Here is a 14,637-nt window from a genome sequence, read left to right on the forward strand (position 1 = left end):
TCTCCTAGCCCCAGCCTCATCTCCTAGCCCCAGCCTTCTCTCCTAGCCCCAGCCTCATCTCCTAGCCCCAGCCTTCTCTCCTAGCCCCAGCCTTCTCTCCTAGCCCCAGCCTAGTCTCCTAGACCCTGCTCCAAACCTCATATTGTAGCCCCAGCCCATCTCCTAGTCCTTTTATCAGTCTCTAATCCCAAAGACATGGTGTCCTCTGAGAAGAAGTGGAGGGGCTGTTTACTGCTGCATTGGGGTCAGTTACTGTTTCCGTAGTGGGTCCCTCAGTTAAAGCCTGTCCTGGCAGAGTGACTGTGTCTTGGCAGTATGACAGAGGCGCTCTCTGACACTCGCTAATCCGCTTTCCTCCCATCCTCCAGAGGGACTCTCTCCAGGCCCAGACAAATCACAAGGACACAGTGATGAGCACACAGCTCTGCAGGACAAGAGCCAGTGTAGTGGGGAGATATGATGACCTTCTTAGACTATGGATACAGACTACGTCTGCAACTGGCTGGCGCCAGCACACCGTGTTGTCAATCATGATTAATGGCATTAATTCAATTCAACAGGCTTTGCCAAAGCAAGTGAAATAGATAATAAACAAAAGTGAAATAAACATTAAAAAATGAACAGTAAACATTACACTCACAGAAGTTTCAAAGTAATAGAGACATTTCAAATGTCATATTACGTCTATATACAGTGTTGTAATAATGTGCAAATTGTTAAAGTACAAAAGGGGAAATAAAAAACATAAATATGGGTTGTATTTACATTGGTGTTTGTTCTTCATTGGTTGCCCTTTTCTTGTGGCAACAGGTCACAAATCTTGCTGCTGTTATGGCACACTGTGGAATTTCACCCAACAGACATGTGAGTTTATCAAAATTGGAATTCTTTGTGGGTCTGTGTAATCTGATGGAAATACTGTATGTGTCTCTAATATGGTCATACATTTGGCAGGAGGTTAGGAAGTGAAGCTCAGTGTCCACCTCATTTTGTGGGTAGTGTGCACACAATGTCTTCTCTTGGTGCGGCAGGTAGCCTAGTGGTGAGAGCATTGGGCCAGTAACTGGAATGTTGCTGGATTGAATCCCTGATCTGACAAGGTAAAGATCTGTCGTTCTGCCCCTAAGCAAGGCAGTTAACCCCCGGGCGCCGAAGACATGGATGTCAATTAAGGCAGCCCCCCGCACCTTTCTGATTCAGAGAAAACACATTTCAGTTGAATACATTTATTTGGACAACTCACTAGGTATCCCTCTAGAGAGCCAGGTCTGCCTATGGCGGCTTCTCTCAATAGCAAGGCTATGCTCAATGAGTCTGTACATAGTCAAAGCTTTCCTTAATTTTTGGGGTCAGTCACAGTGGTCGGGTATTCTGCCACTATGTACTCACTGTTTAGGGCCAAATAGCATTCCATGTTGCTCTGTTTTATTGGTAAATTCTTTCCAAAGTATCAAGTAATTATATTTTTGTCATGTTTTGGTTGGGTCTAATTGTGTTTCTGTCCTGGGGCTCTGTGGGGTCTGTTTATGTTTGTGAACAGAGCCCCAAGAACAGCTTGCTAAAGGGGACTCTTCTCTAAGTTAATCTGTCTGTATGTGATGGCTTTGTTATGGAAGGTTTGGGAATTGCTTCCTTTTAGGTGGTTGTAGAATCACTTTTTCCACATTTTGTTATGTTACAGCCTTATTCTAAAATGGATTAAATCGTTTTTTCCCTCATCAATCTACACACAATACCCCATAATGACAAAGCAAAAACAGGTTTGTAGAAATTTTTGCAAATGTATGACACTACTACGTATGACACTTGGCACACCTGTATTTGAGGAGTTTCTCCCAATCTTCTCTGCAGATCCTCTCAAGCTCTATCAGGTTGGATGGGGAGCGTTGCTGCACAGCTATTTTCAGGTTTCTCCAGAGATGTTCAATCGGGTTCAAGTCCGGGATCTGGCTGGGACACTCAAAGACATTCAGAGATTTGTCCCGAAGCCACTCCTGCATTATTTTGGCTGTGTGCTTAGGGTTGTTGTCCAGATGGAAGGTGAACCTTCGCCCCAGTCTGAGCTCCTGAGGGCTCTGGGGCAGGTTTTCATCAAGGATCTCTCTGTACTTTGCTCCGTTCATCTTTCCCTCGATCCTGACTAGTCTCCCAGTCCCTGCTGCTGAAAAACATCCCCACCGCATGATGCTGCCACCACCATGCGTCACCGTAGGGATGGTATTAGCCAGGTGATGAGCGGTGTCTGGTTTCCTCCAGACGTGACGCTTGGCATTCAGGCCAAAGAGTTCAATCTTGGTTTCATCAGACCAGAGAATCTTGTTTCTCATGGTCTGAGAGTGCTTTAGGCACCTTTTGGCAAACTCCAAGTGGGCTGTCATGTGCCTTTTACTGAGGAGTGGCTTCCGTCTGGCCACTCTACCATAAATGCCTGATTGGTTGAGTGATGCAGAGATGGTTGTCCTGGAAAGTTCTCCCATCTCCACAGAAGAACTCTGGACCTCTGTCAGAGTGACCACTGGGTTCTTGGTCACCTCCCTGACCAAGGCCCCTCTCCCCCGATTGCTCAGTTTGGCCAGGCGGCCAGCTCTAGGAAGAGTCTTGGTGGTTCCGCACTTTTTCCATTTAACAATGATGGAGGCCACTGTGTTCTTGGGGACCTTCAATGCTGCCAAAAAAATGTGGTACCCTTTTCAAGATCTGTACCTCGACACAATCCTGTCTCAGAGTTCTACGGACAATTCCTTCGAGCTACATTTGCAAACATTTCTAAAAACCTGTTTTCACTTTGTCATTATGGGGTATTGTGTGTAGATTGATCTGGAATTATTTTTATTCAATCCATTTTAGAATAAGCCTGTGGAAAAAGTGAAAGGGTCTGAATACTTTCCAAATGCACTGTATATGTTGAAGAGGGTGGGGCTCAAGCTGCATCCCTGTCTCACCCCACAGCCCTCTGGAAAGAAATGTGTCTGTTTTTTGCTAATTTTAACTGCACACTTGTTGTTTGTGTACATGGATTTTATAATGTTGTATGTTTTACCCCCAACACCGATTTTCATCAATTTGTATAGCAGACCCTCATGGCAAATTGAGTCAAAAGCTTTTTTTAAATTGCCTTTGTTTTGGTTTGTTTGTTAGTCTATTAGGGTGTGCAGGGTGAATACGTGGTCTGTCGTATGGTAATTTGGTAAAAAGCTCATTTGACATTTGCTCAGTACATTGTTTTCACTGAGGAAATCTGCTATTAATGATAATGCAGAGGATTTTCCCAAGGTTGCTGTTGACGCATATCCCCCGGCAGTTATTGGGGTCAAATTTGTCTCCACTTTTATGTATTGGGGTGATTAGTCCTTGGTTCCAAATATTGGGAAAGATGCCAGAGCTGAGGATGATGTTAAAGAGTTTAAGTATAGCCAATTGGAATTTGTGGTCTGTATATCTTATCATTTCCTTTCGGATACCATCAACACCACAGGACTTTTTGGTTTGGAGGGTTTGTATTTTGTTCTGTAGTTTATTCAATCTAGAGAAATAACCATGTTTTACCATTTCAAAGAGTGAGGTACATCCTTGCTCGCACCTTCAACCCTGGGCAGGACATTCCCATGAAGTACAGGAGAAGCTCTCAAGGTTGAAAGCGATTAAAATTGGACCTGACCTTGTATTATTATCATGTTTGGAGAGCTCAAAGAGTTGAACAGTTTGATATGTCTTGTTGTACTGTACATGTTCTGATTTAATGTATTTTCAGAAAGACTGGTCAGAATTGTATGATTGACTGATCGCTTATCAGATAAAAGGGAAAAGGGAGGGGGATACCTAGTCAGTTGCCCAACTGAACGCCTTCAACTGAAATGTGTTTTCCACATTTAACCCAACCCCTCTGAATCAGAGAAGTGCAGGGTGCTGCCTTAATCGACATCCACGTCTTCGGTGCCCAGGGAAAGGTGGGTTAACTGCCTTGCTCAGGGGCAGAACGACAGATTTTTACCTTGTCAGCTCTAGGATTCGACCCAGCAACTTTTCGGTTACTGGGCAGCTTCCCGGTGCCCTGTCGTTACACTAACATTTACGAGTTTGATAATTAGATTAGAATCCGGTTGTGATGTCCTTCCTTTTGTTTTCCCCCAGAAAAGTGCAAAGAAATGTTAATTTATGTGATTTTCTGTTTTACCAAGGATAAAAGATCGGAGTCTCTTTTGGTTCATCGAGGCCTTGTTTGCAAGCTCAATGTGTGTACAGACACACATTAGACTTTTTCCCTCAGAGTCTTATTTGTAAGACATTTACCCTTTTTTATTCTGTATAATGTATTTCATGTATACTGTAATTGAGTGTTAATTCATTCGTCACTAATACATCTGTTAGTTGATTTGAGTAAATGCATTCCTCATTTATAGAGTAACTGTTTGATTTAATTTACGTTCACAATTTAGTAGGACAATCTGGAAATCTTAAATTTACAGAGTTAATTGTAGAGTTAATCACACATCACATATCATATGTTTGGGTCCTAACTTTGCATCCCTGCGTTAAGGTTAAGTCATCAGTTAGTTTAGTGGTAGACTCACTGGAATAGGCAGTCACTCAGAGTTCACTAGCTGGCTTGGCTGGGCTGGTATGGGATGGAACACTACCCATCAGGCTTAACCCAGGGCAGGGCTAGGACTACACTACCCAGTAGGCTTAGCCCTGGCTGCACCAGATAGAGGGCCAGAGGCAGAGCAGAGCCTGACTCAGAGCTGCTGTGTGTGTTTCTCCCCAGTGTGGTCTCTGCCACTGAGCTAAATCAGGATTATGGCTGAACTCTGATTGGAACAGGGCTCATTGGAGCGCTCTGATAAGGACAACACTGGACCTTCAGGACAAGGATCAGCAAGACGGGGTAAATTAGAAAGTTCATTCTCAACATTCTCATAGTAGAAGACTCAGACACTTACTTGAAGATGTCAGAAACGTCATGCACTCACCAGACGGTAGTCTCCAGCTGGGTCTCATGGTGCTGGTAGTTGTGCTGGGCATTGGGTTGATGGTAGTCCAGCTGGGAGAAGAGAGGGAACAGCACCTGGATCCCTCCTATTGAGTGGATGGCACTGTGGATGGAGTGGGTCACTATGGCCTTCACATCCTACCAGGGAACAATACAGTGTTAGTTTACTGTAACTTAATTAGACGTATATACAGTAATAAGGACATGGGGTGAGACGAACCTGTTTTATAAGGACATGGGGTGAGACTTACAGTTACCGGTCAAATATATTGGCACCCTTGCACGATTCACTATTTCTTGTAAAATTTGTTGAAATTGAAAAAACTTTTCGATAAAAATTATATCATTTTTAAAAAGAGAAAACAGATAATTGTGCTCCATTGCACTAAATTGTAAAGTGCAAGGGTGCCAATATATTTGACAGCATCTGTACCTGGATAAGGACATGTAGTGAAACTAACCTGTAGCATAAGGGCGTGGGGTGAGTGGACAAAGATGGAGGCGTTTTCCTTGGGTGATGACTCCAGGCAGAGCTGGGCGTCTGTAGCCTTGGCGTTGTAGGTGAAGGAGATGGAGCTGGCCAGCTTCCCATCATACAGGACCTGCTTATGGTGCTCCGCCAGGTGGATGTCACTCTCCGACTTAAACTTAAACGTACTCTACAGAGAGGGGAGGAATAGAGAGACAGACAGAGAGAGGGATAGAGGGAGAGAGACCGAGAGAGGGAGAAGAGAAAGAGATATGGGAGAAAGGCAGAGAGAGATAGGGACAGACAGAGAGTGGGAGAAGTGAGAAGTGATAAGGTATTGTATCATGACAGCTCATTCTTCTACTAAACTGGAGGTGCCATCCATACCTCAGCAGCAGTAGCAGTAGTGTCATATTTATATATTAATGGAACATGTTGCTGATCGATAACAGAGTCACTCAGTCTTAATGTAACCAATCCATTAAGGATGGCAGGTGAGAGAGGAGCTCAATTAATCAATCAATGCATCGTCAATTGGTATGTTATTAATCAGTAAATCAGGAAAGTCCTCTCAACGGAGGAGTGAATAATGAATGAACGGCCACAGACATAGAGGAGTGATGAGAGGCGAGACACATCCCTCTTCTAGCTACAGACATGATGATTCAGATGGAGAGAGATGAGGCCTACACTGAAATAGATGAGACGTACACTGAACTGAAATAGTGGAGCTTCTCTCTCATGAAGAGATGTAGATAGCTGAGATAACAAGCAGAGTATACACTGTACCAGGCTCAGTAGACCAGACACACACTGGGGTTATTATGATCCCATATCCGCTAGTTAACAACCTCCTGGGGCCTGGTAGAGTAAGGCTCAGTCTGCAGGCCTCTACAGCCAGCTTCTCTCTGGCAACTCCACTATTACATGCAGACAGGACATACTAATAAAACCCAGCAACAACGGAAGTGGGTGTCATCTATACCCTGTTAGACTGCCCTGTCTGTCGGTGTCTCCTATACCCTGTTAGACTGCCCTGTCTGTCGGTGTCTCCTATACCCTGTTAGACTGCCTGTCTGTCGGTGTCTCCTATACCCTGTTAGACTGCCCTGTCTGTCGGTGTCTCCTATTCCCTGTTAGACTGCCCTGTCTGTTGGTGTCTCCTGACAGACTGAATGAGACAGGCTATGACTAACTATGGTCCCAACCTACACTGGATCAACGACAGACACAGCGTTCAAGTATGTCTGGGTCTGTTCAACAGTCCAAACCATAGTTTCAGAGGCAGCCAGGGAACAGAACATTGTGCATTCAGTCTATACAGTGTTAGGACACATGACACATGCAAACAAAGCACTTTGGATAGAGACACCAGGTAGCAGGGAACTGTGGCAAGCAGCATTGATTTCACAGATTGATATGTGTAGCTGACGTTGTGCATGTACCATTAAAGTTATTCATATCCTGAGCTAACCTATCAGTAACCTAATTCAGTCAGCCCAGTACATACCTTATAGCCCGCTCCCAGCTGATGAATGGCAAATATCTGAGCTGGGTTGAGAGCCTCAGAGAACACATAGATGGCCCCCAGCTGACCACAGAATACCCTGTTAGCATCAGCTGTCTCTGACGAACCCAGGAAGCACTTATCATAACTCTGTAGAGGGAGAGGAGAGGGTCAGTACACGAGCACACAGAGCAGGGGGTTTATCATAGGTCTGTAGCGGGAGAGGGAGGAGAGAGAGAGAGAGAGGAGAGAGAGAGGGGAGAGGATCAGGGTTGTACAGGGACACAGAGAGAGAAAAATAGGGTTCATCATAGCTCTGTAAAATGATACAAAGAAGGATATATTTATAACGTTCAAACATAAACCACAATGACCAAACTTTCTCTCTATATATGGCTCTGGGAAATGGTTAGGGCCATTATACGGACACTGAGACAGAGATGAGAGGATAGGGTCATGTCTTTTAAATCCTCCAGCAGACTCAGAGAGGTTACAACATCATCCAAACTTCAAAGACAGCTGCGCATCAGAGCAATTAACAGACAAAAAAACTGGATGACAGCTTTTGAATGGGCAAATAGGATAATTATGAGAGCGCATGATTTACAGGGCCTCTAATAGATTGCCACTCAGAGAAAAAGGAAGGCTGGCAGACACTTAGGTCTGCATTCCAAATGGCACCCTATTCTGTATGTAGTGCACTACCTTTGACCATAGCCCATAGACCATAGCCCGTGTTTGCCCTTATAAACATGTACGTGTAGCCCCTGCCGTGTGTTATAATAATATCCACTACACACACCCCATCCATCCCTAACACTGTAGATTGCACCATCCCTAACTCTGTAGATTGCACCATCCCTAACTCTGTAGATAGCACCATCCCTAACTCTGTAGATAGCACCATTCTTAACTCTGTAGATAGCACCATCCCTAACTCTGTAGATAGCACCATCCCTAACTCTGTAGATAGCACCATCCCCTACTTGTAAGATAGCCCATCCTAACTCTGTAGGTAGCACCATCCTAACTCTGTAGATAGCACCATCCTAACACTCTGTAGATAGCACCTATCCTAACTCTGTAGATAGCACATCCTAACTCTGTAGATAGCACCATCCTAACTCTGTAGGTAGCACACCATCCTAATCTGTAGATAGCACCATCCTAACTCTGTAGATAGCACCATCCCTAACCCTGTAGATAGCACCATCCCTAACTCTGTAGATAGCACCATCCTACTCTGTAGATACACCATCCTACTCTGTAGATAGCACATCCTAACTCTGTAGATAGCACCATCCTTACTCTGTAGATAGCAACATCCTAACTCTGTAGATAGCACCATCCTTAACTCTGTAGATAGCACATCTATCTGTATAGCACATCCTAACTCTGTAGATAGCACCATCCTAACTCTGTAGATGCACCATCCTTAACTCTGTAGATAGCACCATCTTAACTCTGTAGATAGCACCATCCCTAACTCTGTAGATAGCACATCCCTAACTCTGTAGATAGACCATCCCTAACTCTGTAGATAGCAGCCCATCCCTAACTCTGTAGATAGCACCATCCTAACTCTGTAGATAGCACCATCCCTAACTCTGTAGATAGCACCATCCTAACTCTGTAGATAGCACCATCCTAACTCTGTAGATAGCACATCCCTAACTCTGTAGATAGCACCATCCTAACTCTGTAGTAGCACCATCCTACTCTGTGATAGCAACACCATCCTAACTCTGTAGATAGCACATCCTAACCTGTAGATAGCACCATCCTAACTCTGTAGATAGCACCATTCCTATAATCTGTCGATTAGCACATCCTTAACTCTGTACGATAGCACCATCCTAACTCTGTAGATAGCCATCCTTAACTCTGTAGATAGCACCACTTTTAACTCTGTAGATAGCACCATCCCTAACTCTGTAGATAGCACCATCCTTAACTCTGTAGATAGCACCATTCCTAACTCTTAGATGCACCATCCCTAACTCTGTAGATAGCACCATCCCTAACTCTGTAGATAGCACCATCCTAACTCTGTAGATAGCACATCCTTAACTCTGTAGATAGCACCATCCTAACTCTGTAGATAGCACCATCCCTAACTCTGTAGATAGCACCATCCTCTATCTGTGATAGCCACATCCTAACTCTGTAGATAGCACATCCTAACTCTGTAGATGCACCATCCTAACTCTGTAGATTGCACCATCCCTAATCTGTAGATAGCACCATCCCTAACTCTGTAGATAGCACATCCCTAACTCTGTAGATAGCACCATCCTTAACTCTGTAGATAGCACCATCCTTAACTCTGTAGATAGCACCATCCTTAACTCTGTAGATAGCACCATCTCTAACTCTGTAGATAGCACCATCCCTAACTCTGCAGATAACAGCCTTCATCTTTCTCCTACATTACATTAAGCTATTCTCTCAATTTGTCATCCTCCCTTCCTGTCTCTTCTTCTATGGCCTTCCTCTCTTCAAACATCTCCCTGATAAATGGTTATTCAAATGGGAGCTTTGAAAAATGCAGCGCTGCTCCCAAGAGTAAACTCTGCCACAGCGCTGAAACTCAATGAGCACCACAGAGGATTTATGCATCTCTGGCATGTGCCCCAAATGGCACCCTATTCCCTATATAGTGCACTACTTTTGACCAGAGCCCCAGGCTCTGATGATTTCAAACTGTGGCATATGATCAAATGCTGTACTTGCAGCCACAAACATTACATACACAAACACCACAACCACAAACATCCCAACCATCACAACCACAAATATCACAGACACAACCATCACAACCACAAATATCACAGACACAACCATCACAACCACACATATTACTACCACCACGGCTGTGTTCAGTGGGGACGAAAACAGGGGAAAACGGAGTGAAACAGATTGTAATTCCACTTGTCCAATAAGAAATGTTTCAAAACTGTTCAAAATGTGCCTCTGTGCCGTACTGAACACGACCTTGTAGAGGTCACAACAGGAATAAGCAGTGACAGGAGAGTCAGTCAATCAATCAAGCATCAATCAACCAATCAATCAGCAATGAGGAGCATTCTCACATCGCTGGTGTTGACGTGCCAGGCCATGTCGCCATAGGAGACCAGCTGACCGTTGACGTAGCAACGGATCTCACTGTTCCTCCAGCGGTTGTAGATGTTGGGTATACGTAATGAGCCGTGACAGTATACAATCCACTAAAACTACTAAGAGACGGTTCAGCCAGAGGTATTAGAGAGAAACGTAGAGAGTGAAAGATGATGGAATAGAGACGTAGAGAGAAGTGAGTGAATAAGTGAGTGAGTGAGCTGAGGAGTAGTTGAGTGCAGAGGTGCAAGCAGTTCCGAACGTGAATTAACAATTGAGTGAGCTTTTTCCAGTAGAATGGTGACTGAGGTAGTGGTGAGTGATGATGATCGAGTCATAGTAGGAGTGGTTGAGAGTGAGGTGAGTTATAGTGAGGAGAGTGAGTGAGTGAGTGAGTGATGAGTGTGAATGGAGTGATGAGTGAGTGAGTGGAGTGAGTGAGTGAATGAGTGAGCAATGCAGTTCCACACCATAAATAACACTAGACAACTACAACCATTCATCCAACTGTATCGAACAGGTTGTAAAACGACGCAGCCTATTGGTTTGTTTAGTCACCTAGAGACCAATAGATCATGGTATTCAGCTAGCCTCTGACCTCATACATATTGCAAGACATGGCAAGTATTACACATACTACCTGCATAGCATAGATAACACAGTATTCCAGACCATATGCTTATCCATACATTCTAGCATAGCATAGATAACACAGATTCCCAGACCATAGGTTATCCAACCATTCTGCATACATAGATAACACAGTATTCCAGACCATGATGTTACCATACATTCTGCAAGCATAGATAACACAGTATTCCAGACATACGGTATCACATACATCGCATAGCATAAGATAACACCAGATTCCAGACCATATGTATCCATACATTCTGCATAGCATAGATAACACAGTATTCCAACCATATGTTATCCATACATTCTGCATAGCAAAGATAACACAGTATTCCAACCATATCGGTATCCAACATTCTAGCCATAGCATAATAACACAGTATTCCAGACCATACGTTATCCATACATTCTCATAGCATAAGATAACACAGTATTCCAACCAATGGTTATCCATACATTCTGCATAGCATAATAAACACAGTATCACAGACCATACGGATCCATACATTCTGCATAGCATAGATAACACAGTATTCCAGACCATATGGTTATCCATACATTCTGCATAGCATAGATAACACAGAATTCCAGACCATATGGTTATCCATACATTCTGCATAGCATAGATAACACAGAATTCCAGACCATATGGTTATCCACAAGGTGGTTCTCTGATACATTCGAAAATCTAACCTGTACACGGATCATCTCAATGTAGGGCTTTAGATGAAGCAGTTACAGCTGCAACCCTCACTATGTTGATCTACTGCAGATCAACAGGATGTAAACACATCATCAACATGACTACGGCAGAGTGGATCAGATTACTCCAGTTGACGATTAAGAGGCAATGCCCTCTTTAAGATCACTTTGAATCACCAGGAAAGCAGATCATTGATTTGAGGATATCTTTAGATCAAAGTCTGCCCTCTACTTTAATGATCACTGATGACTTCACTAATAGAAACGTTGACCTGGTGCAGAGAGGAGCGGACGAGAGGGGGAACTTATTTCCTTACATAGTGTTGCACTATGTACAGAATAGGGTGCCATGTCAGACACATCATTGTTACTGACAGCTGTTTAACCGAAGGCTGTAAATGACTGAGAGCAGCCTTGAACCAGCATGTTATCTCTACTGGGAGAGAGGCAGGTAGGGTGTCAGACATCCCAAGGTACATTACCATTCCTCTCTACGCTCTCATCTCATCTCACGGCACAGCCAGCTGTTCCTGTGAGGAGGTCCCTGTGAGAGTGTTAAACAGAACAGGTTATGATGTTCTCTCTCTCCCTGGTCTGTTGAGACTGGAGACACTGTCAGCTACTGGCTAGGCTTGTTTTGGAGTGGTTTGTTGTGACAGATGTTTGTCTATCCTAACAACTGCGCTGCATTTTCTGTCCCTGATGATCTGTTAATAAAGTCAAACTGCTCACATTGTATATGATCTATTATGACATGTACTGAACCAACACAGCAGAATTCAGTACTCCATATACAACATGTCTTTCCCAAACCACAGGTATACCAGGTTTGCTGTAAAGATCTTCTGAAGTTGTATGAAGACGCTGTCACTGTTATATGCCAGAGGCTGTATGCATCAAGCATCTCCGTGCTGATTTAGGATTGATTCAACTTTTAGATCAAAATTAATTAGATTACATGGATTCTAGATCAGCACCGATCTTAGATCAGCTCTCCTACTTGGAGGCTGCGTTTACACAGGCAGCCCAATTCAGGTCTTTTGCCAATGATTTGCATATCTGATGCCTATCGGATCTTTTCCTTAATGTGTAAACAGCACAAAACTACATGGAATCTCATCTTTTGACTTCCAATTTATACTTGGATCCCATTCTTGATACAAACACGATCCTCCATATGCGACCTCTGTCTGGACAGTCAGATCAGATAACATTTTGCTCTGAAGGGTTATTTTTGCACAAGACCTGCTGAACCATGACCACCACCCCAACATTTTTATTTTTTTATTTCACCTTTATTTAACCAGGTAGGCCAGTTGAGAACAAGTTCATATAACTCTCTTTCTTTCTCTCTCTAGGAGGACCTGAGCCCTAGGACCATGCCTCAGGTCTACCTGGCATGATGACTCCTTGCTGTCCCCAGTCCACCTGGCCGTGCTGCTGCTCCAGTTTCAACTGTTCTGCCTGCAGCTATGGAACCCTGACCTGTTCACCGGACGTGCTACCTGTCCCAGACCTGCTGTTTTCAACTCTCTAGAGACAGCAGGAGCGGTAGAGATACTCTTAATGATCGGCTATGAAAAGCCAACTGGCATTTACTCCTGAGGTGCTAACTTGCATGCTGGTCATTTAGAACATTTGAACATCTTGGCCATGTTCTGTTTTACTCTATACCAGTGCGTAGCACACCGCACCAGCCAGAGAGGACTGGCCACCACCTCATAGCCTGGTTCCTCTCTAGGTTTTTTTCTAGGTTTTGGCCTTTGCTAGGGAGTTTTTCCTAGCCAGCCGTGGCTTCTTCATTGCTTGCTGTTTGGGGTTTTAGGCTGGGTTTCTGTACAGCACTTTGAGATATCAGCTGATGTAAGAAGGGCTATATAAATCCATTTGATTTGATTTGATTTGCAACTGCGACCTGGCCAAGATAAAGCAAAGCAGTTTGACACATTTAAAGGAACAGTAACAGGAAATGAGCATTGCCTCTATGTGCTACTTCAGAGGCTACGTCAGTGTGAATGCGCAAATCTGATATGGGTCACATTGAGTGTGGACAGTCAGAAAAAAAGATTGGATACAGAAAGAAAATCTGATTTGGACAGGGTGGCTGTGTAAACACAGCCTAAAACACTTAATACATATAACTACAGAGATAATTAAGGGATTTTCCTGATAGTACTCATATGGCAACAGGCTGGTGGTCAGGCCTCATCCATAACATTCTGACAAGATCAACACAGTCCTATAGAGCAGCAGACTGATGATCCTATTCTATCAGCCGCACCTCAACACACCATCACTCACATATGGGACCTGCACACTGCTGCATAAGCCCTCTACTGATCATCAGCTATGTGACTTGTAGGCTGGTGTAAGCACACTGACCATTGATCACTGATCACTACCAGGGTAACAGATGAAACCTGGTCACCCTTGTAGTCTCCACTTGCACGGCCGAACTGCTAGCGTTTCGTTGGCGCAAGTGTCTAAGAACCTTTCAGCAGGGCATTCGTGTGTGTTTGCAAGGCACAGGTCCTGGGTTCTGGTATCGGTTTGAAATGGTACAATTAAATAAGCACAGTGATGTCCGCCAAAGCATCTCTTACCTTCCTAGGTTGAAAGTCATATTTGACACAGTGCTGGAAGCCTTTGCCTTTAGACTTCAGCGATGTCACGATCAGACAGTTGCCCACGAAATGTGCAGAGTAGCCGATTCCTTTACTGGTGCGAAAGCTGCAAAAGAAACAGTATCAAAATTACGAGGTGCGAACATTACATTTCTAATTTCAGATTGTCTCTCTCGATTTGATGTTTCACATTGTAGATAATCAGGAAAAATAATGCCTTTCTCTCACTGGAGGAATGATTATCTTGTATCTATCAGGTTTATGTCAACCAAACACTATCCACACCAGAAGGATAATGATAGTAACTATTGTGTCTGTTTCTGACAAATTAATTCACTTTCCACTCTGGTCATCCCTCTCTTTACCTCGCCCTCTCTCCACCACTCCCTCTCATTCTCTGCCACTCCCGCTCTCATTCTCCCAGGCTGTTCCTCTCCGCTCCTCTCCTCTCCTTTTCATCTCCTCCCTCCTCTCCCATCCCAATGTTCCTCTCAGTCCTCTACTTCTCCTCCTCTCCTCCTCTTTAAGGACTCCTCTCCCTATCTATCTGGAGTAGTGGTTGATAAACTCTTCTCTTGAGGCTATTGATCTC

General features: G+C 44.0%; 1 protein-coding gene across 1 annotated transcript in view; it reads right to left on the minus strand.

Annotated features, from left to right (window-relative positions):
• LOC111949812 (neurobeachin-like) overlaps nt 1-14,637 on the minus strand; it is a 17,603-nt gene that overhangs the window by 886 nt on the left and 2,080 nt on the right. The window contains exons 2-6 of the mRNA XM_070433861.1: nt 14,025-14,151; nt 10,059-10,193; nt 6,970-7,116; nt 5,452-5,649; nt 4,971-5,128 (exon numbers count right to left, since the gene is read on the minus strand). Coding sequence (XP_070289962.1) covers nt 4,971-5,128; nt 5,452-5,649; nt 6,970-7,116; nt 10,059-10,193; nt 14,025-14,151 — 765 coding nt within the window. The remainder of the gene's footprint in view (nt 1-4,970; nt 5,129-5,451; nt 5,650-6,969; nt 7,117-10,058; nt 10,194-14,024; nt 14,152-14,637) is intronic.

The sequence above is a fragment of the Salvelinus sp. IW2-2015 genome, linkage group LG22 (assembly GCF_002910315.2).
Source record: "Salvelinus sp. IW2-2015 linkage group LG22, ASM291031v2, whole genome shotgun sequence".
Lineage (NCBI taxonomy): Eukaryota > Metazoa > Chordata > Actinopteri > Salmoniformes > Salmonidae > Salvelinus > Salvelinus sp. IW2-2015.